Source organism: Bactrocera latifrons, unplaced genomic scaffold (assembly GCF_001853355.1).
Source record: "Bactrocera latifrons isolate USDA-ARS-PBARC rearing strain unplaced genomic scaffold, ASM185335v1 scaffold_77, whole genome shotgun sequence".
Taxonomy (NCBI): domain Eukaryota; kingdom Metazoa; phylum Arthropoda; class Insecta; order Diptera; family Tephritidae; genus Bactrocera; species Bactrocera latifrons.
Genome location: NW_017537456.1, coordinates 349,399 through 371,408, shown reverse-complemented (window position 1 = coordinate 371,408; position 22,010 = coordinate 349,399). Strand labels below are relative to the sequence as shown.

At 35.7% G+C, this 22,010-nt stretch overlaps 6 protein-coding genes across 8 annotated transcripts; 3 read left to right on the top strand and 3 right to left on the bottom strand.

The window, feature by feature from the left end:
* Positions 1–27: 27 nt before the first annotated feature.
* Positions 28–3,628, top strand: LOC108976510 (E3 ubiquitin-protein ligase HRD1). The gene is made up of 7 exons (XM_018945671.1): positions 28–278; positions 442–687; positions 790–846; positions 907–1,095; positions 1,600–2,105; positions 2,182–2,758; positions 2,819–3,628. Exons 2-7 carry the CDS (start codon positions 562–564, stop codon positions 3,380–3,382), a joined length of 2,019 nt encoding a protein of 672 aa, XP_018801216.1. The 5' UTR covers positions 28–278; positions 442–561; the 3' UTR covers positions 3,383–3,628.
* Positions 3,629–3,890: 262 nt separating this feature from the next.
* LOC108976525 (nucleolar protein 6) lies at positions 3,891–10,131 on the top strand. Of its 2 annotated transcripts, none has more exons than XM_018945699.1 (8): positions 3,891–4,194; positions 4,254–5,499; positions 5,922–6,210; positions 6,282–6,392; positions 6,459–7,135; positions 7,192–7,749; positions 7,826–8,226; positions 9,505–10,131. In XM_018945699.1, the coding sequence occupies exons 1-8, from the start codon at positions 4,162–4,164 to the stop codon at positions 10,069–10,071; spliced, it is 3,882 nt and encodes a 1,293-aa protein (XP_018801244.1). In that variant the 5' UTR covers positions 3,891–4,161; the 3' UTR covers positions 10,072–10,131. The 2 variants fall into 2 exon arrangements, with proteins under 2 accessions (XP_018801244.1, XP_018801243.1); XM_018945698.1 differs by having other exon boundaries at positions 4,251–5,499.
* A 21-nt stretch (positions 10,132–10,152) lies between these two features.
* LOC108976527 (nuclear factor of activated T-cells 5) lies at positions 10,153–11,965 on the bottom strand. The gene is made up of 4 exons (XM_018945702.1): positions 11,521–11,965; positions 11,356–11,457; positions 10,545–10,903; positions 10,153–10,467 (listed from the first exon to the last, which is right to left on the bottom strand). Exons 1-4 carry the CDS (start codon positions 11,585–11,587, stop codon positions 10,237–10,239), a joined length of 759 nt encoding a protein of 252 aa, XP_018801247.1. The 5' UTR covers positions 11,588–11,965; the 3' UTR covers positions 10,153–10,236.
* A 95-nt stretch (positions 11,966–12,060) lies between these two features.
* LOC108976526 (serine/threonine-protein kinase Aurora-2) lies at positions 12,061–13,972 on the bottom strand. The gene is made up of 2 exons (XM_018945701.1): positions 13,728–13,972; positions 12,061–13,659 (listed from the first exon to the last, which is right to left on the bottom strand). Exons 1-2 carry the CDS (start codon positions 13,827–13,829, stop codon positions 12,400–12,402), a joined length of 1,362 nt encoding a protein of 453 aa, XP_018801246.1. The 5' UTR covers positions 13,830–13,972; the 3' UTR covers positions 12,061–12,399.
* Positions 13,973–14,327: 355 nt separating this feature from the next.
* LOC108976522 (arginine/serine-rich protein PNISR) lies at positions 14,328–19,546 on the top strand. Its single transcript, XM_018945695.1, has 9 exons — positions 14,328–14,906; positions 14,980–15,256; positions 15,312–15,477; positions 15,635–15,859; positions 16,234–16,336; positions 16,588–16,644; positions 17,170–17,273; positions 17,345–17,624; positions 18,208–19,546. The coding sequence occupies exons 1-9, from the start codon at positions 14,474–14,476 to the stop codon at positions 19,188–19,190; spliced, it is 2,628 nt and encodes an 875-aa protein (XP_018801240.1). The 5' UTR covers positions 14,328–14,473; the 3' UTR covers positions 19,191–19,546.
* Positions 19,547–19,761: 215 nt separating this feature from the next.
* On the bottom strand, positions 19,762–21,518 carry LOC108976524 (zinc finger protein 287). 2 transcript variants are annotated; one of them, XM_018945696.1, is made up of 3 exons: positions 21,288–21,518; positions 20,792–21,222; positions 19,762–20,716 (listed from the first exon to the last, which is right to left on the bottom strand). In XM_018945696.1, the coding sequence occupies exons 1-3, from the start codon at positions 21,450–21,452 to the stop codon at positions 19,843–19,845; spliced, it is 1,470 nt and encodes a 489-aa protein (XP_018801241.1). In that variant the 5' UTR covers positions 21,453–21,518; the 3' UTR covers positions 19,762–19,842. The 2 variants fall into 2 exon arrangements, with proteins under 2 accessions (XP_018801241.1, XP_018801242.1); XM_018945697.1 differs by having other exon boundaries at positions 19,762–20,713.
* Between the last annotated feature and the right edge of the window lie 492 nt (positions 21,519–22,010).

The window sequence follows — 22,010 nt, the reverse complement described above, 5'->3', positions numbered from 1 at the left end:
ATGTTTCTGCGTTAAATAATACAGCAATCCTATCACATTCATCCAACAAAACAGCTGATAAAGAGCTCGTGTATCACACAAAGCTTAAATGTCAATAGCCGTATACACCAGAGTCTGTGAAAATCCACCAATAAATATAGTCGTGGCAACCATTAAAGAATCCAATAGGAATTTGACATTTCCTATATACTCCAAAACGAAAGAAAAACGAAAAGCGGAAAAAACTACGTGTCTCGATGAAATATCTTAAAAGGATTGTTCTATAAAACCACTAAAAGGTCCATAAATTCGGAATTACTAGTTTCAGAAATCTAAAAAAGTATAGTCATAGTATTGCAATTTTGCGAAAGTTACGAGTCTCTTGCCAAATTTTGTACATACAGTTGGCTAGTTTTGTATTTATTTGTATTTTACGTGTGTGTTGTTTCCCATTCTATATAGTTGGATGCTTGGGATCTTTTATATTGTATTGAATAGAAAATTCTACAAGCTAAATTCAAAATTAATATATTTCTGGAGTCAATCAGCCTATTGGCTGTACTTGCTACCAACAACGACATAATGCAAATATTACTTTCGTCCGTATGTCTGGCGTTGACGAGCATCGTCATCGGGAACGCCTACTACCAGAAGAAGCAATTTTATCCTGCGGTTGTGTACATCACCAAATCGAATGCATCTATGGCCGTATGTATCATATATACACAGCGTGTGTATTTTTATTGTAAAAAGGACAACTATAAAAAAATACCAACTATTATTTATACTTTTTTTAATTTTTTTTTTCAGGTTATTTATATACAGTTTTTCGTTATAGTTTTCATGTTTGGAAAGTTATTGCGCAAGGTTAGTTACATATCATATAACTTAATTTTTTAAAGTACTATTTTAATAATATTTCTTTAGATTTTCCTGGGTACATTACGAGCAGCTGAGTTTGAACATCTATTGGAACGATTTTGGTATGCCCTGACAGAAACATGCCTCGCATTCACTGTATTCCGCGATGATTTCAATCCGCGTTTTGTAGCACTGTTTACAGTTTTATTGTTTCTGAAATCATTTCATTGGTTGGCAGAAGAACGCGTTGACTTTGTAAGTTCTGCAATAATTCAGTCTTGTAGCGCAATATGTTTAAAAATCAGTAGTATCTTTTATATTTTTTTAACTGTTTATACTTTTTTACACTGAGCCGGATATATTAAGTTTGAAATACCCATAAGGAAACTTCGGAGACCTTATGAAATATAAATATAAATAATCAGCATGATAAGCAAATTTGATTTAACAATGTACGTCTGTCTGTATATATGCGAACCAATTCCTCAGTTTATGAGATATCGACCTGAAATTTTCCATATATCCTTTTCTCACAAACAAGCTGATCATTTGTCGAAACCGCCTATATCGGATCTCTATAACATATATGTATATAACTGTCAAACAATCTGATCAATCAAAATCATATATGATAGAGATATTTTTATATATAGATATACTATAAGAAATGTACCAGAGAAGGGTATTACATCTTCGGTATATCCAAAGTTAACGTTTTTCTGTTTAACTTAAGATTTCAAATGTAATTTTTTTTTACAGATGGAGCGGTCACCTGTACTTGGTTGGCTATTTCATATACGCGTAGCAAGTCTTCTCGGAGTACTGGGCATTTTAGATTACTTCTTACTTATGCACGCCTATAATTCCACTCTAGTTCGTGGACCAACAGTGCAGTTAGTTTTTGGCTTTGAATATGCAATATTGCTAACTGTAGTTGCGAGTACGGCCATCAAATATGTGTTACATGCTGCTGAAATGCGAACTGATGTACCATGGGAAAATAAAGCCGTATTTTTGCTCTACACTGAATTGGTGATTGGCTTGATCAAAGTAATTCTCTATTTATTGTTCGTGTTTATAATGGCCAAAATATACGCATTACCGATGTTTGTATTCCGCCCAATGTTCTTTACGATAAGAAATTTCAAGAAAGCACTAATCGATGTCATTATGTCAAGACGCGCTATACGAAACATGAACACACTTTATCCTGACGCTACTCCTGAGGAACTACGACTTTCAGATAACATATGTATAATCTGCAGGTAACTAAAATGTTAAAATAACGGTATTGGTAATTTAAATAAAATTAAAATCGAAACTATTAAAATTAATTTACAGAGAAGACATGATTAACCACTCAAAAAAGTTGCCTTGCGGTCATATTTTCCATACCACTTGTTTACGTTCGTGGTTTCAACGTCAGCAAACCTGCCCAACATGTCGCCTAAATATATTACGAACACCTAATGCAAACTCTACAGCGATTCCAAGACCAGATGAGGGGGTGGGTGGTGGAGCTGCGGGTCAAGGTGCTGCAGCTGCTGCAACGCCTGCTCCTGCGGCTGTTGCTGCTCCCATACCAAATCAGGCAAACGGTGCTGAGATGCCTCGAGTTGACGGTGCAGCACCACCCAATGCTGCGAGTGTCCCAGGGTTGTTTGAAAACATGGGCATTGGCAATGCTGGTTCAAATAATTTGCCTGGTGGACTGCCGTCGAATCCTACGACAGCAGCACCACCCAATTTCCCAACTTTGCCCTTGCCTCCACCATTCATGATACCGCCTCCATTTCCCTTTATTGCACCATATGCTGTACCACCACCACCTATGCCGTCGGATCTAAGTACTTTGAGCGATGAAGAATTAAAATTATTAGAAGGAAATGAACGCCGTAATGTTGAAGAACGTATCAAGGTTTGTAGTTGAATTAGATCTTACACCCCCTTTAGTAAGCCATTTTTCTAATTGGTTTAGCTGCTACGAAATATTGAGTTAATGCTGAATGCTGCAGGAATACTGATGAATAACTACCAAATAATTACTGCGCGTTTGCAAACGACAGTATCATTACCTACCGAAACTGTAGCGTCTTCGAACAACACCACCAATAATACTATAAATAATACAAACGAAAAACCCAGTACATCAGCGGCTGCTGCTGCAGCGCTTGCTGAAAATCAGTTGCATATATCTGGCACCAGTAATGTTRCATCAGTAGCGAAACCAACAGTTCTTGCAGAAAGTTCAACACATCCTCCATTGCAAAAACATGGTGATGTGACAATTGAAGATTTAGGCGGCGAAGAACATGAATACGGTGTTACGCAGTGTGGTGATGCAGTACAGGAATCAGCATCATCCTCGGTGCATACGCCGGGTATTGAGATCTGTACTGATGACAAAACCACCAGCATTACAGCTGCACAACCCGAGAATACCGAGCTCAGTGAACTGAGAAAACGACGTTTAAAATTCCTTGAAGAAAACAGCAAATTGTCAACGCCAACAACAACTTCTGAAAACACTTCAAGCGATTAGAGGACTTTTAGCTTTATATTGTTTAAGTTTTGTTTTTCAAGATTTTTGTTGTATTGGGAAATTAACGGGTGGAAAAAAGTAATTGCTGTTCAAAAAGAAAAAAACATATATAAAAAGACGGAAATTATGTTGAAATTATGATAGAAAGAATGGAGAAATCATGAGCTGAACTGTATTTAATAATATATAAATAAAACAAAAATAATATACACTTACATACATAAATAAATGAAAACTCAATTTGTACTGTTTAATTTTTATTTTGTACATCAATATTTGCGTTTAGTCAATTTCTCAAACAATTGTCTTCACTGGACATCATGAAAACAGAAAAATTTACTAATTTTGTTGCCATTAGTACAATATAATTTCCCGAATAGATTGGAAGGATAGGAAAATATTTGAAATAATCACTATTGTTATGAACTAAAAGTTTTAAAATTGCTTACTGTCGAGATATATCAAATTTCTACGTCTCTTTTGAAATATGCTATTGTGTCAACCGCGAGGTGGATTTATGTGGAAAAAAATCAAATGGTGTGGTGGATTTACTAAAACTTTTGTGATCAAAGGGATAAGTACTTATACATTTTCTGCCACAATTTTGAACTTCAATGTACTTAACATTGTGGGGTAATGTTTAGAAAATCAAGATATGAAGTGAATGAAAACATATGTTTTTTGACAACTGCAATGCCAAGATTCACACGCTGTTGTCGAGTCGCACGTGTAGTCTGAACATATTTTTATAACAGCGTAAGAAACTCAAAACATTAAATATGGCGAAAACTAAAAGAAAGTTAGGAGAGGAGGTAGTGTAAATAATATTTTTAAAATATTTGTCGAAACTTAATATTTACTTAAACAGCAGTATAATGATTCTGCGGATGACTCCATGATTGAAAATGGCACCAGCGGTGAAGATAATGAAAGTGATGATGGTTCCCCGGAACAGAACGAAGGCAATAAACCATCTGAAAAAAAGTTGAAAAAGATGCAAAAGAACAAGATGCCACAAGACAAATCAAAAGTTGCCCCCAACACAAACAACAGTAATGCTAGCCAAGTAAAGATAAAAAAACCCACGGGTGAAAAAGTGAAACCACCAACACTTGAGGAGATTAATGAGCTGAAGGAAACGCGTAATCTATTCCATTCGAATCTATTTAGGTTACAAGTGAAGGAAATGTTGGCGGAAGTAAAAATTAAGGACAAGTACACCAACTATATCAACAATTGGCTGGAACGTTTTAAGCAGTTTCTAAACGAACTGCAAAATCAATCGGAGAAAGAAGATATGAACAATCAGGAGTGGTTGAAGAAAAGCCAAATAAAACTTCCTATTTCGCTACATAATTTACATGTGGAACAACAAAAGGTTTTTCAATTTCAATTTATCAAATCCAAAGTATCGCCATACCTTATAGGTGCAGCCGCTACTCAGTCATTACTCGGTCCCAAATTAAACGTTGATATCAGTATTCTAATGCCGGAAGAATGTTTTCAGAAAGAGAATTATCTTAATTTAATATATGACCAAAAACGTGCATATTATTTAACTTACATTGCAAATAAATTAATTAACAGCCGCGTATTCGGTAAAAAACTGACAACAGATAAATTGAAATTTAGCTACTATAATAACAATCCACTAAAACCGATATTGGAAATAACGCCCACACCATTAATCGATGACAAAATGAAAACGAATATTGCAAATAAGCTTAGTCTCCGCCTATTTATAGCAGCGGAAGAGAGCGCTTTCAAGTTAAACCGCTTCGTACCATGGAATAATAATGTCCGCGCAAACATTTTCGGTGATGATACTGATGAATCCATTCCACTGGCTACGCCAAATTACAATGCTGGAGTATTATTCGATCTCACTATGCAGAGAAATCAACAATTACTGCATGGCATTTTTGATGAGCGAAAGAATTTTCAAGAAGGTTTGGTTTTGCTGAAGATTTGGTTACGGCAACGTGAATTCGATGTGGGTTTCAATGGATTTTCATCACATTTGCTAGCCATGTTCATTGCTTACCTTTACAAACAACGTAAATTACATATGCACATGAGCAGCTACCAGGTGGCACGTACAGTTTGGAACCAATTAGGTATGTACTCAAATGCACGAACTTAATAGTATTAATATAATTATACACTGGACAGCTTGTGTTTGCTATGATGTTTAAAAAGCCCAAAATAATATTCGGAGAGCTTATAATATATATATATATGTATGCTGAGTTTCGTGAAGATATCTTGATTATATATATATTGTTTAGTTTGGAAGAATGAAGCACGTTCCTGTCATAGAAAATGACTGATACAACCTAAGCGCTTATATGGAAAACTGTTTTTATTCGACAAAGTCTTGAAATTTGTCATAGATTATTATCGAAGGCAATCTTCGAACATATTTTTCAGATCGGACCACTATAACATATGACTGTCATACAAACAAATCAGTTTAAATCAAGACAAAAAAATTCACCTCTGTGGGATACTAAAATTAAAAATGTATTTCCATTTATAGCGTACAGTGCTTGGGATGAGGACGGCAAAGGTATTTCGCTGTCCGATAGCTCTACAGATCTACCCAACCAACCTACTTTGGAGCAATTCCATACATACTACGACGTGGTCTTCGTAGATGTTACTGGCTTTTTTAATATCGCCGCAAATCTAAATTCAGAGATTTATCGTCGTGTGCGTCTAGAAGCTAAATTGGCGGTGGATATGCTGAACGATATGAAAATAAATAGCTTTCACATGCTATTTATGAAGAAAATTCCACTCTATAGCCAGTTCGACAATATACTCAAGTAATGTTCATAATGAATATTTGTTATTATTAATTTGGTATAATGCGTATATTATCTTATTCGTATTGCAGAATAAACAAAAAAGATATTGTTGAGCAAATCTTAGAAATCCATGTCAAACCCGCTGATAAGTATAATTTCGCTGGCTACGCATATCCTGTGCTGTTGAAGGTTGTAGTTGGGTAATTATTATACAAATATTTGTTATATATAATATTCTTATTAATACATTTACATTTCATCTGTAGGCTCCTTAGTAAAGGACTCGGTGAACGTGTACGCGCTTTACTACCGATCGAAAAGTTGGTTGATGCTTGGAGTTGCACAAAAAACCCGCCTGATTGCGCGCGTTACTGTCATCTCGGCATTGTTCTTAATCCGGAAAAAGCGTTTGAAGTCTTAGACAAAGGTCCTGAAACAATCGCTGAAGGTGCTAACGAATTTCGCAAATTTTGGGGTGACAAAGCGCAATTGCGACGCTTTCAGGACGGTAGTATTACCGAATCCGTGGTGTGGGCTGCTACTAGCGACAGTCTGTGGAAGCGCCGTTTGGTTGTTCGTTCAATCGTTACTCATCTACTACAACATCATTTTCAATTAGAAAATAAAGATTTCGAATATATTGCTGGTGAATTGGATATTTCCTACCGTTTAACACCGATATTCCGTACGGATAAAATGCCCGAAAATTTTAAAGTAGAGCAGGATGTCGATGCAGAGGACACTTCACTCAATGTAATACGTTGTTTTGACGATTTGGCACGCAAGCTACATGCGCTGAATGACCTTCCGCTTGAGATTGTCTCCATTGCTGGCATATCGCCCGTGTTTCGCTACAGTGAACCTGTGCCAATTCTACCACAAGCGCGCATGATTGGCGAGCAAATGTATGCTATGCAAGTGCAACGTGGTGTTATACAATTAGGTAATATTATTTAATAATCCTTTTTTAATAATACTCTTAATATTTACATATTTCAGGTCAGAGTGGAAAATGGCCTAGTGAGTTAGGTGCTTTGCGTGCACTAAAAATGGCATTTTACATACAAATAGCAAATTTATTGCGCGAACAATATAATCTAAAAACTAAAGTGACTTACGATGGCCTTTTAGTACTTAAACAAGGCTATTGTTTTGGTATCGAAATGTCGCATCCCAAGGAGGTGGCTCTACTGAAGAAGGAGAAAAGTGAACGGGGCTTAACACAGTATGTCGATTGTGAGGCCAGCATTGCCTTAGAGAAACGACATTATATTCTGCCTAAAGTGACGGGTGCGCTACATGCCTTATATCAGTTACATAACAGTTTTGGTGGCACAGTAATGATTGCGAAACGTTGGCTGAGTACACAATTCCTAGATGATGGTCTGTGGCCAGAAGAATGTACTGAATTGTTGATTGCCGCTCAGTTTCTAAGAGCACCTGCACAAAAAAATCCCACTTCTCCCCAAACAGGTTTCATAAGGTTTTTGCAATTGCTGGCGGGCACTGATTGGCGCAACGAATTGTTCTTATTGAACTTTAATAATGCAATGGATGGTATGTTATTGGCTTGAAATTTATTTATAATGTTATAATTACTATTATTATTTATTTTTGTTTGCGTTTGTATTAGAAAATGCTGTAGCTGATTTGGAGCATCGCTTTAGCACTGAACGTGATATATTCCCGCCGCTTTGTATAGCAACCTCGTTCGATCAAAACCATATGGGTAATTTATGGACATCCGCATGTAAACCGAACATAAATGTACTCGCACGTGTTACGCTATTGGCGCGCCACGCTTTGGATATAATTGAAAGCGCGTTGCTCTCGACTAAACCTTTTATAAAACCTGGCCAAATTTTCATAGCGCCCAATAACGGTTACGATTTCGTAATCCAATTAAAACCAGATTTGGTATCTAACTCATGGGCGCATGAATTCGGTTCATCATTTACGGTGCGTACGAGACCAAATTGGCGTCTGCCATTAGCAGATAGCAATTTTTTACAAAACACGATGGAAAAGCTTCGGGTATGTACAAAAATACAAAACGTAATGATTGGGTACACACAAACATATTTCAAACGTTTTATTTTTATTTATTAATTTTTATTTTTTGCTGCATTCAGAGTTTTAGATAATCTAAAATTTTACAAGGTTATATCGCATTGTTAAATATGGACAGGCACTGACTTCATAAATTGTAAAAAACATATAAGTATGAAAAACTAGAAAGAAATAACAGAGTCAGTTCGATGAAGCTATTATTATTATTTTTTATACCCTGAACAGATATATTTATTTGACCACGAAGTCTGTAAGGTTACAGACACCCACAAGGATTAGAGATATGCACCGCGAACTATTGTGCCCTCCCCTAACTCACAACTCCCCAGCACATGAATGAAATTCAATACGCTACTAGGTGCTGAATCCGAGGGCCTTAATCCTGCGTCTGCAGACTGTTATACAGTCTATTAGCATCTTATTAGGTGTTCTGGGGTTACCGGCTCCATGCCGCAGAACCCTTAGTTTACACAAGAGGCCTGGCCCATGTTGTGTAAGTGCTTTGTGAGTTTGCAGTGGCCGGCGTAAAACGTAACAAGTAGCCGGAATTTATTTCTCGGGAGATTGATTACTATTTTAAATTTGTTGAAGTTGTAACCACCTATTAGCAACCTGGCATAGCGCAAGTATTGAAGTTGTTGTCAATGGCTCTCCCTGCCTGCTCTTTACGGTACAGCTCCTTTATGGTACGGTTCCAACCGCATTGTATGTTTTCCATCCATACCATTCTTTTGTAAGCTAAAAAGCGGGCGTGCTCGTCAACCAGTTCATTCCCAGCTATATCCTTGTGACTAGGCACCCAAATAAGGTACCCTTGGTTTCGATCACATAGGCTGTTCTGCATTACTATACACTCCCTTACTAGTAGTGATTTAACTTTATAAGCGGAGATCGCTTTTAGTACCGCTTAACTCTCGCTGAGTATGGCAATACTTTCGTAACGATAGTTGTGTTGGAGTTTAATCTATACACACCGACTTATTGCATGATCCTTCCGTTTATGAGATACCCATCTGAAACTTTGCACACGTGCTTTTCTACTCAACAATCTGCTCATTTGTTGGCATAGCCTATATCGGACCACTATAGCTCCCAAATAATGCCCTTGTATGTAAAACTTTTTTTATTTGAAAAGTTATCTTGACGAATTTTGGCATCCTGACCTTGCTATGTAATTTTGATATTTATTGTTATAATTCGATTTCAATAGAAAATCTAAACTTTAATTTTTTATTTCAACAGGACGCATATTCGGACTTCGCCGCTTTTTTTTACAACCCCCATGGTGGCAAGGAAATAGCATTAATCTGGAAGCCTGACATATCTAAGGAGAGAGATTTCAAAGTGAACGAAATGAATGGCTGTGCATTAAGCACTGAAAATAGTGGAAAAGTTTTTGTTAAAAAGGAAATCTTAATGGAAGATTTGAAATTTATACTAAAAGATATGTATCTAAGGATCGGTACAGTAGACGAAGTGCTGACTGCTTCGCGTACTACACTGCCTACTATTAGTAAGAAAACTAGCACAACTATCATTGAGCATTTTCAATACAAAACGGGAGAGAAACGCTACTTTACCAATTCCGAGGTGGAGGTGTCAGAAGTAGTGACCAAAAAGGTGAAAAAACAATCAAAAGACCTGAAGATGAATACTATGAAAAATTTTTCGAAAAATAAGTCAGCGAAAAGTTTAAAAGTAAACGGGTTGGCGACAAAGTCAAAGAATATTAACAAAAAAGGAAAGACAAAAAAATTAAAAATAAAAAAATCGGTAATTTCCGATGTCGCGACAAGCAAAAAACAATAAAATTTAATTTTAGTTAAATATTGTCCAAAAACTATAAACATAGTTAAAATAAAATTTCTAACAAAAGATAAAAAAATGTTTAACAGTTACATAAATGAGATCATACGCCGAAAAAAACACGCCAACAGTTTTCACTTAATTATTCACAAATCTAAATTAACGACATTAGAGTTGAAATTGTGTCATTTTACGTTGTTTCGCCTGTTGACGTGCGCACAAATAAGTGGCCGAACTTGTGGTGGGAGGTGCTTGCAAATTCGGTGATAAGTTCTGATCAATATCCACGGTGTTGCAACCGCGTGTGCAACAATGGCTTTTCGTAGAGGGTGTTTGGGGAACGCACTGAGTTCGCGCAATCTCCGTTGTCGATGTAGCCGAAGTATGGTGTAGTGGATGCTACAAAATTTAGATGAATAGCTTAGCATGCTTACATTAAAATATAATAGGGGATATTTCTAAGGAAGAAATCATACCACGGAAGCTTGTGTCGGCATAGTGTTGCAAGCTTTCGACCAATCCAACTGTTGCTGTAACGTTGCTGAAGCCGGTGAATAGCCTGCACTTTGTATACATTGTGCCTGGTTGTATGCCAATAAATCAGGCATTGTCATTGCCATTTGTGTAAACTGTTGTTGTTGTTGTTGTTGTTGTTGCTGCTGCTGCATTGCTGCAGTTATATTGCAGGTACATGCGATTAGATCCGACAAGATTCCTATATTACATGGATTAATAGACGCGTTCTGCTGAAATTGTGTTGGCTGACGGATACTGGCCAATAAAGCATCACGTCCATTTACATTGGAGTCCATGGTATCCATTGGGACTACTTCGCCTAAGTTTAATTATGCGAACATAATAAGACGATTTTCCAATTTTAGTTATAAAAAGAAAATTTTAAAGCTAATATTAATGAGCGTTTAGTTCAAAGGTTAGTATCTAAAAAAATGTTCTAATTTTTCTTTGGTTCATATATGTCGGTAGGGAAATACCGCACACTTTGAGAAAACGCAATTAAATATTTGCATATTGTTTTTGTAACAATATTTTCACCCAAATTGACAGGTCGTTTACCTATCAATTTAGATGCAGTCTGATTCTAAGAAAAAGTCCGGTATCAATAGGATGAGTCCTTAAATTGTCGAATGTAATATTTGTATGTTAAAGATTTCCCTGATTTTTCGATGGAACATTTATGTTCGAAATAATTTTCTTCAAGACATCTTTTTAACCAAATTCAAATATCTGCTAAATGCTATTAATTAATTATGAGTTAATTTAACTCACCCTTTGCATTCAATTTATTGTAAGAATATAGGCGAGAATCTTCAATTCTCCGAACATCCTGCTGTGTGATTATAAAACATTGGTTTCCGACGACCACGGGCACTACAGATATTATCGTAATTTTAAAAAAAGTTTCGAAATAAACTCAAAAGTGCACATATTTACCATGTAAAGGCAGTTGTGCTTGCTCCGCCACTTGTACGACTTTTCGTATAGTTGGATCTGGATTCATTGTTACCTTTATGTTAGGAAATTATAAGCCAGATTTTAATCCAAAGCAGTTATTTGATAGAATTTTGAATTTCTTTAATAGCTCCCTTAGTTCCGTATTAAGATATTTTTTTAAATTAATTTTTGAAAGGCATTGAAATGTAAATTTGAGCAGCTGAATAGTGTGTGAAGTTTTTGACTTCTGAACACTTTTACCACACCCACTAAGTTGAGTGTGAATGTTCCCAGCCATGAATGTTGAAATTATCCACTGCTTTTAAATATTGCCAAACTAATAAGACACATTAAGGTTTACAATTTTTAGCTATAAAATGCAAAATTTATTTCTCATTTAAAAAGACATTTTAACAATTAATTTAATTTAATAAATGAATGCCGTTGAGGGGATTTCGAATGTCTTGTCATAAAGTCATTTACATATGTAAAAAAATAAATCAGTTCAAAATTAAAAAGAAAAACAAACGAACTACTAAATAAAATAACTACACTAATAAAACATGCAAAACTAAAAAGTGCACACTGACAATGTTGCAATAGAGAAGTTTAAAAAAATAGCGCTATATAGTAACATGGAGTAAAGAAAGGATAGCGCTTAATGTTCTCTATTAAGTTAATCATTCTGTACACACACGTACACACATATGTATGTATAATACAAATAATATACGCAGATGTCTTATAATTTCTTTTTGAACATTTTTTCAGAATAAGCAACTTTTATATTTCCAAATTATCATACTAGCTATCCTTTCGTTATGTATGTTAAATAATATAAATAAAGATGAAAAATTGATTAAGTCGTATGTATAGTTGTTATTTAATGTGTGCGGCAACCCAAGGATGTAGAAATACTTGATCCAGCGGAAGGCGTTGTTGGGGATTTAACACCAGAAGTTTGGAAATAAAATGTGCTGCTGCGCGTGAAACAAATTCCGGTAATTTGTAATCAACTTTAATTATTTTTTTATATGTCTCGTCATAGTCAGTAGCAAGGAATGGCGCACGACCCACAATCAGTTCGTAACATAAAACTCCTAAGCTCCAAAGATCTACATTTTTAGTATGTGGCTTGCCTTGCACCATTTCAGGTGGCAAATAATCAAGTGTGCCGCATAATGTTGTGCGCATAGAGTTCGGTTCGTGCACTGACCATCCAAAATCTGCTATTTTCAAATCACCCTTGTGTCCCAACAATAAATTTTCCGGTTTGATATCACGATGTATAACATCACGCTCATGTAGATACTGCAATGCTGATGCTAGAGAGCGTATATAAATAGCTGAGGTCGGTTCGTTAAAACGTTTCAATGGCTGTGATTGTAATTCCTTGAAAAGTGTTCCCTTGGGTGCATATTCTAATATAAGATAAATGCGTGCATCATCGTGAAAATAACCGTATAAACGCAGTATATGTGGGTGTCTTAAATGTGACTGTATTTCAATTTCCCGCCTTACTTGATGTTCTACGTTTGACTCGTGTATCTGCTTTTTAAATAACACTTTGAGTGCAACAACAAATTTTGATTCTTTTTCGCGTGCAAGATATACATTACCGAATTTGCCTCGTCCAAGTGGTCTTCCAATATCGAAATTGCTCAATGACCACGATTTCTTTTCCTTTTTGTTACACTCACCAGTCTTTTCGTTTTCAGCTTTATTTGATTCATCTTTCGAATCTTTGTCTTCTACTTTCGCAACTGTTTTCGGTGGTACTCCTGTTGAGTTTGCATTTGGTTCGAAATTGGATCTTTCTTTGTCTGTTTTTGTTTGATTACTTGCAACCTTATTGCTAGATGAAGTTGACACGACAGAGGCGCTAGGTTTTGTCATGGATACTGTAGCTGCAGGTGCAACGGCTTGTTGGCTAATGTGTTTCGTGGATGAAACCAAAGGTCCTGTTATTGTGCGAACAGGATTGTTGCTTGTTAATAATTTCTTCTGCGTGACAGCTGTAGATGTAACTTGAGTTGTTCTTGAAGCAGGTAGACCTACTAGCAAATTTCCAGCTCTATTGGAAGGCATTGGTCTTGGCATAGCAATTGGGGATACGCCTTTCATATCTTCGTTTAAGGTCTATAAATAATTTCGTATTGGTACTGTTACTCTCGGTTCTTACTTAAAATATCATTTTAATCACTTACATTTTTCGTATTATGTTGTTTCTGCGGTGGCGGAGGCAGCGGTTTTATCGCCTGCAAATGGTTCTCCTTGCCATTTAAAGCACTAATTGGCTTTCTATACATTTCGTCTTTGTATTCAACTTATTTCTTTATTATTTCAATTACTTATAATACGAAATTATTCTTTACATGAAACAATTTTGTAGCGAAAATGCCGTTTGAAAATGCAATGTGCGTATAACAGCCCTTTTTGAAAACTTATTGGTATTGGTAAGTGGCAAATGCATTGACATCAACTCATTCCGTCGATAAAGCTGTTAAATAGCGTGGCCATATCTCAAAATTTATATAAAATCGATTAGAAATTAAAAACAATAATTTGTTAATTTTGTTTTTCGCTGAAGAGTTCGTATTTAATAATGTATATATTGCGTAAATAATTTATATGCAAAAATCAAAGAATAATTGTATGGTACAAGTTAATCAAGGTCGACTAAATTGTTTTATACTTTTGCTTTGTTCAAACAGTTTTTTGAAGTTAAAATTTTTCATTCCTCTTCCTTTAATTGATTTATTTTACATTTGTATGGCATCACTGTAAAATTTATATTAATATGCGAAACGCTAGCAAAACAGGAGTATTTTATTTTACAAAAGATATCGTATTAATAGAAATATTTGTTTGAATTAATCAAAATTAGTTATTTTGAAAAGTGTACTGGTTAAGTATATATATTGTGCAAATATTAAAGAAGATACACATCAAAATGTACTCCGCTGGCGATTCTAGTGGAGACGGCTTAAGCGGTCTAAATCAATTTGCTGGCATGAGTGGGTCGATAGACTGGGCAGCTATGGCCCAACAGTGGATTCAAATGCATGACACTAGTAATTTTATATCAATGCCAGATGCACCGCCACCACCAAATATTAGTAACACACTTAATGAAGTAAAGATGTCAGCTACGACAAGCACGATCGCAATTAAGAAATCATTCGATGAAAAAGGAGAAGCCGATATGGATATGGACGAAGACGAAGAAAGTGCGAGATGTGGTGATACACCACCCTCTCCAGCGCCTTCAACGCAACTAGGTAAAAATAGAAATCATCCAGTTATGCAACCACAATCTCCATGGTTTATGCAGCAGCCAAATATAGTTGTTGGACCACCGGTAGCTGAAAATCTACCCGGTATAGGTATGATAATATATATTGAATAAAAAAAAAATATATATACATATATATATATATTATTTTGTATTACATTTAGGTAATACCACCACGCCAATCATTCCATCTGCACCACAATGGAATGCCACCGTTTGGCCACCACGTATAAATTTACCACCACCGGTTCCACCAACTATGTTAAATGTACCATTAAATAGTCCTATGCCAAACCCAACAGCACATATTCCATCCCTATTAAAGATGAATGTACCAAACCCTAACATTGTAAGAATGATTTCAGCTAATACAGGAGAACAAAACCCAACGCAGTCCGTGGTGGATGCAAAAAAAAGGAAAATGCTTCCAGCTTGGATAAGGTGAATATGAATTTGTGAGAAAATATGTTTATTAATATTATTTTGTTGCTCAAAGGGAGGGTTTAGAAAAAATGGAGCGGGAAAAACAGAAACAATTAGAAAGAGAACAAAACAAGCAACACGAAGATCCGGAAGGTATTGATGACACCAAATATACTGAGTTTGTAGGTACAACCGATGATGCAACGCACACGGTAAACATGAAATATAAACAGTCTGCGGTAAGTTCAAAATCCTTATTTAGTAACTTAAAGGCTGAAGTGTTACTTCCGGCCTTGCCACATGAAACCTTTCATTTGAAACTCTCTCAAGTATGAGGACTTTAGAGAGAATGATGAAAGGTAACACAACTGTTTTACTAAATAAGAAACAATTTAGGAGAGGGAGAACGATAGAACAGGTTGTAAGGATGAGGGGGAACTAGAAGACTTAGATGGCGTGGCAATAACCGATGACACATTAGTTCTACCTCAAAATCCAACCCCAAAYGACGATGATGGCAGTGGCAATAGTGGCGCGGAATATGAAACAGATAACGAAAATAGTTCTGAACAGCAAAATTATAAGGGTAAAAGAAGCTATGAAGATAGACTTGCGGACCTGGTATGTACATTAAAACTAATTTTCATCTTAATACATATATTTTAGTACACTAAGCTTTAATTTTTGTTTTTCATTTAATAAACAAATCGAAATACGCCATTTTATACATACATATGTGACGTTAACGCCAAACATGTGTTTGTATGTGCTATCTTGATGTGCAAACATACAAATGTATAATGCTGATTTGAAATCACAACTAAACATAATGAAATTGAAATGAACTTTTACAACTGATCGTTTCGCCAAAAATAAAAATATGCCTCTGTACCGTGTTAATTATATTGTACACCTACCCTCATATACAAATTGAATTCGTTCTAACCCCTTTGATCAACCTTGGGGCGAAATTCTTAAAATTTTAACATGCTTAGATGATAGTGGTGCGGACAACATTAACCGAACTCCTACTTGATGTTACAAATAAGGAGATCGCAAACTTGGCGCAAGAAGCTGTCAATGCGCACAAAGCCAAAGGTACTAAGTCTAAATTTTAAGTTATTTCATATGCATATTTCCTTCTAGTGTTTTTGTGATATTATCGTTGCTGAGGCATTGGTGCAATGTTGAACATGCATAAAATATTTGCAACTCTTAAAGTTGACGTTGATTAACACTTGCCTCTCTATACTGCAACCATGTTAATTAGAATGAACTTTATCTGTTAACCAAATGAAATTATGTACATTTTACATATACTCGATACCTACGAACTTGTATAAACAAAGCGTCATCAGCTCAAGTGATCCGTAAAAGCGCGCTATCCTCCATAACCGGAAAATTGGGTAAGTCAACTCTCTATGTTTATTATAGGTTATATAAATATACATATGTACGTGTATATATTTCCACATATTGGTTGTTATTATGTAGTTTCTGTCGGTATTATTTATTTGTAAAAAATTGATTCGTTTCTGTTTAAAACGTTTAGCAGGTAAACTGTGCAATAATTCATTTTCCAAAATATATTACAAAAAACTATCTAAAAGTTAGATAAATTTTAATATGCATACTATATATGACTATGCTATAAAACTGAGGAATTTTAGTTAAAGCTTCTTCAGAAAGTTTTACTTCTTGAGGGAAAAATATCAATTCTGTGATGAACTCTTTTCAAATGGGATCACTTTAATGCCAAATTATGTGCTTTGCTGCTATAAATTGTTTAGCAAACTGTTCTACTTTTTCTGTCCCCTAATAAATATTACTATCGCCCAATACTTGTGGTGTTAGTTCTTGTTGTAGACTACAATCACAGTACTAAATGAATATAGTTTTAGCATTCGAATTAGCAGCAAAATTTTTTCTAGGCTTAGCAGCATACGATGATTCTACAGGTGATGAGAGCAGCGACTCTGAGGATGGTGCTTCCGCGGATGATGGTCCCAACAATGACTCAGAGGAGGAATTAAAGGTATAACTGTATAAGTTTTAAATAATACCGCACTGTTTAACATTTTCTTTGTCGTCTATGTATGTATATAGGCGTCCATACGTGCGAAGCGACGCGCTTTTGCTAAAATAACGGATGATATTGAGGAAAGCATTGCTGCGAGTGCGGCACGTGAGGAGCAAAAACTAAAGTATTACACTTCTTTGGAAAAGCAAGAGGATGTTGATAAACCGTACAAGAAAGAGATTGCAGTCGGCGATATAGAGCGAAATGAAGAAAACTCAATGTCTTCGGCCACAACAAGCACAGTTAGTAAAGCATACGACCGGGATTTTGGTGAGACAACTGAAACAAAGTTACAAAACTCAAACGGTGCGTTTGTTCGTATACACTTTCTCTGCCAAATCTAAATAATTTGAACAAAAAACAGAAACAAAATCGGCGAAAAACGACTAAAATTTCTAGAGTGAAAGAAGAAAAATTTTATATTTAAAATTTCTTAATAATGAATAGTATTATTATTGGGAGGTTATAAGCAATCCATTTCAATTCAGATAGAATTTTACACACACAGTAGTGTATATAATTTTTTCCCTAACTAAAATCCTAAATCTGCCTAGTTGAAATTGAATAAAATTACACCTTGAAAATTTTTTGAATATAATTTCATTATATAACTTATTTATTGCTCAGTTAATCTCTTTAAAATTTGTTGTGAAGAAAAAACCATGCAGCAAGTGGCAATACCATACGGAAGTGGATGTTTTGAATGAATCTAACCTTTCAAGCGAAGCATTTTTAGTTTTTGATTTTAAATATGCGTTCGTAAAGAATAGTCTTTTTAAATGTCTTCCATTTTCTAGTTATGAAATTATGGATTAACATTTTTTTTACAAAATATCGCTAAGTAGTAACCTAAAAAAAAAGTAAATTTGTTAATTACTTATATTCGTAGGCAAACGTCAAAAGGATCGGAATTCGCGCAAAGAACGAACCACACGTTTCAGCGATAATAAAGATTCGAAAAGCGCTGCTGCTGTTGCCGTAACTTATATGTCGAAGGTACACGGGGTAAATGCAAATTTGAGTGGAAATCCAAATGGCAGTACAATTTTTCCTGTTGCTTCTTCCACGAACGCCTCTTCAGTGTTGGCTACCGGAAGTACGTCAACGTCATCGATTGCAATGCCGCCCGAAAGTACCCATATCGCATACAATGTAGCAAGTAAACTTGTTGATGATAGTAGTGGTGGCAGCGTAACGGCACTAAATAAAAACTTATTAAACGCAGCTGAGGCTGCTTACGATAAAGTTACGAAAGGTGCGAGCAGCAGTCGTTCGTCCGCTTCACGTACGGAAAGGGAACGCAGTCATCGTGGCAGACATTATGATCATAGAGATCGTGAAAGTGATCGTTATAGGGAACGTGGAAGCGAACGAGAGCGAAAGCGTAATACGGTGCGCGAAAGTACGCGTGATAAAGATCGCGGAAAAGAGCATCGCCATCATAAAAATAAACGAGAAGATCCCTCGACTGACGAGGATGATGGCAAGGAGGAATCGCAAACATCATCAAGCGATACAGATACCTCGACTACATCATCATCAACATCGTCGTCATCTTCTTCGCAACAATCAAGCCACTACAGTCGCACATCGACTTCGTCTAAGAAAAGGCGTGAACAGGAGTATGATCGACGTAAAAGCCGCGATGAACGTAGTCATCGCAGAACAAGGAGTGGGCGCAGTCGCAGTCGTAGCCGTCAGCGTAGTCATCACCATACCCAACGTGGAAGCAGTTATCGCCACTCCAGCGCAGAGGATGACAACGACAGGCGAAGTCGTCAATCATCTTCACGACATGGTTCGAAGAGGAAATATTCGCGTTCCCGTTCACGTTCAACATACTCATCTTCATCCCATTGGCGTAGACATTAATTCAATGTCGCTTGAGTGTAGTCTCTTTTTATTGTAGAAAAGAAATGCATTGTATTCTTTCGATTGTTTTCTTTTTTTTWTWWTWTTTTTTTGTCTTGATTTAAATATTTGCTTATGTCTCTTATTTTAACTACAGGTAATATACATTTTTTTAATTATCTTTCGGCATCATTGAACAAAACGGAATTAATGTATATAAAGAAATTCGACTTCAAATAGGTGTATTCATTATGAATTTAAAATTTTGAAACTATATAAAAAAATATTCGCGTTGAGTAATAATAAACACAAATAAAACTGAGCTCTTTAGAAACCCGCTTGAAAAGAAATATAATAAATCATGCTTCAAAACTAAATATTTTGTTTGAAAACATCATTTATAAAATTCATGACATTTTAAGAGCATTAAAACAGATGGAGTCCAATAATTTGCGCTTCGTCAAAATGTTGATGAATTTATATCGAAATCATTGGAACTTGTCAAGGTCTTACTTATCCTAGTGCAAGTCTTAAATCGTCTTCTCAAATTAATCACTTAGAGCTTAGTTAGCAATAAAAAATTCAGAACTAATTGAGTGACATTTTACAATTTTTTTATTGCCTTTACTTGCAACCGTGATATTAAATTTTTCAATACTAATCCTTTCCGAAATCACTCGCAAGTATCAAGTTTAATCGCTTTATTTAATCGACATTTCGCATATGGATCGTTTTCGGCATCAGGTGGTGCAGCATGATTATTTGCTATGCGATGAGTTTTGAGCGCTGTACCACTTATAAAAGCCTCATTGCAAATATTGCACTTATAAGGTTTTTCTCCGGTATGTCGACGCATATGAATACGTAAGTCATTCGATTGTGTGAATGATTTATGACATTCCGAACATTTGTATGGTCGTAGTCCGGTATGTATACGCATATGCCTGGATAATTTATTTGGTCTTGTAAACGATTTTCCACAAATAGTACATACATGTGGCCTTTCGCCAGTATGTTGTCTCTTATGTACCACTAAATCCTGACGTCGAGGAAAACCCTTTTGACATTCATCACATTGGTATGGCTTTTCACCTGTGTGTCGCCGTATATGTATTACTAAGCTTGCTTGAGCGAAGCTTCGACCGCAGTGAGGGCATATTCCACGCTTGTAAGTTTTTTTCGTTTTTGTAGTATCAGTGGGATTTGTATCTGATTCAGCGTTATTAGCAGCCGTGGTCGCCGGGTGCATGGCTCTTAGATGACGCTCCAAGGCAAAGGGTCTAGCAAAAGTGCGGGGGCAATGGTCACATTGTATTGGCTTATCCTCAGTGGGTTTTGGCGCAATAGCAGCAATACACTCTGGTGGCACATTTGTATGTGCTGTTTGTATATGTTTTTCCAACGTTATATTTCTGGCAAAAACACGTTCACAATGAGGACACTTCCTCCAATTGGTTGTGACAAATGTTCCTAGGCGCGAGCCGATAGCGAATCTAGTTTGTTTTTTCTCAACAATGTCAGTATTTTGGATTGTTCTTTTATGCCTTCTGATTAAAAAAGAAATAAATTTGATCAAAAAATTATTTATAAAATTTCAAGAGAAAAAGAGAATCAATCATTACTTCCTGTTGTTAACCTGTTCTACTTGTTCTGTAACATCTTCAATGTTTACCGCTTCAAATTTTACAAATTGAAGCTCATCTTCCACATAAGTTTCACTTTTATTTTCAATAGAAACCTCGTCATCGCTGCTTTCCTTATCTACATCTGTAACATCTTCCTCATTATTATAGTCGTCAAGTAGATATTCTGTCTCTAATTCTTCGACATTTTGACTATCTTCATTATTTGTGTCATTTTTCAATTCAGTAATAACAAACGTTTCTTCATCTGTTTTCAATTTTGTATGATACGACTTTTGATATTGCTTTAACAAAGTTTCTGACCGTTCCACTAAACAAATATAATCGTAAGCACTTAGAAGTTTAAGGGTACAATCTGCACAAATACGATTTGGTAATGTTTGACCCCCACATTGATTAATCGCCGGTGTCTGAAAGAACAGATTAACATATTAGCAGCATAATATGTAAGCGGAAGCGTTATTATTGTTTTTACTTGAACATTAGTAGCACGTAGGATTTGAATAAATAAGCTATTTAAGACAAATGTATCATTGCCGTATTCTACTTCGTCGTCGAGGGAGTTTGTGTCAGCAATGCTTTGTAAACAGGTACGACAAGATTCATCGCTAAGGGTCAAAACACTGTAGTCAGTATCCATTGACTAAATTTAATAAAATTTATTTAAAATTTTGGTTTAGAAAATAGTTCGTATTCGTGACACAAAAATTAGATACTATAGAGATGTGCTTACAAATATAAACAATGATCATATGTTGGGATATGTTTATCGAAATTACTCAACATCTGAGTTTTAATAAAGTTGCTAAACATTTGATCATTACTTTTATTTGCTAAAATGTTTTAACAACCGGTGTTTAACAATTAATTAAATAAAAGTGTTTATATAATTATTAATAATGTGATAAATGCATCATATATATCATAAATTTTGTGCATTTTAATCAGTTGTGCCGTTGCGAAAACAATACCGGTAACTTCATAAATATCTGTCAAATATTAAAATACACAAGTTCTTATGGACCCAGTTATTTTGACAGCTGCACGACTACACGCTGCAGGCCGACAGTAGTCGCTCTCGCTAACTTCATGTGAGGAACACAATGCTCGCGACAGACTGCAGCATCACGACAGTGAACTGAAAACGACGTTGTGAATCCTACTACATGAACGTTTGTGAGAGGGCAGCAACATAACA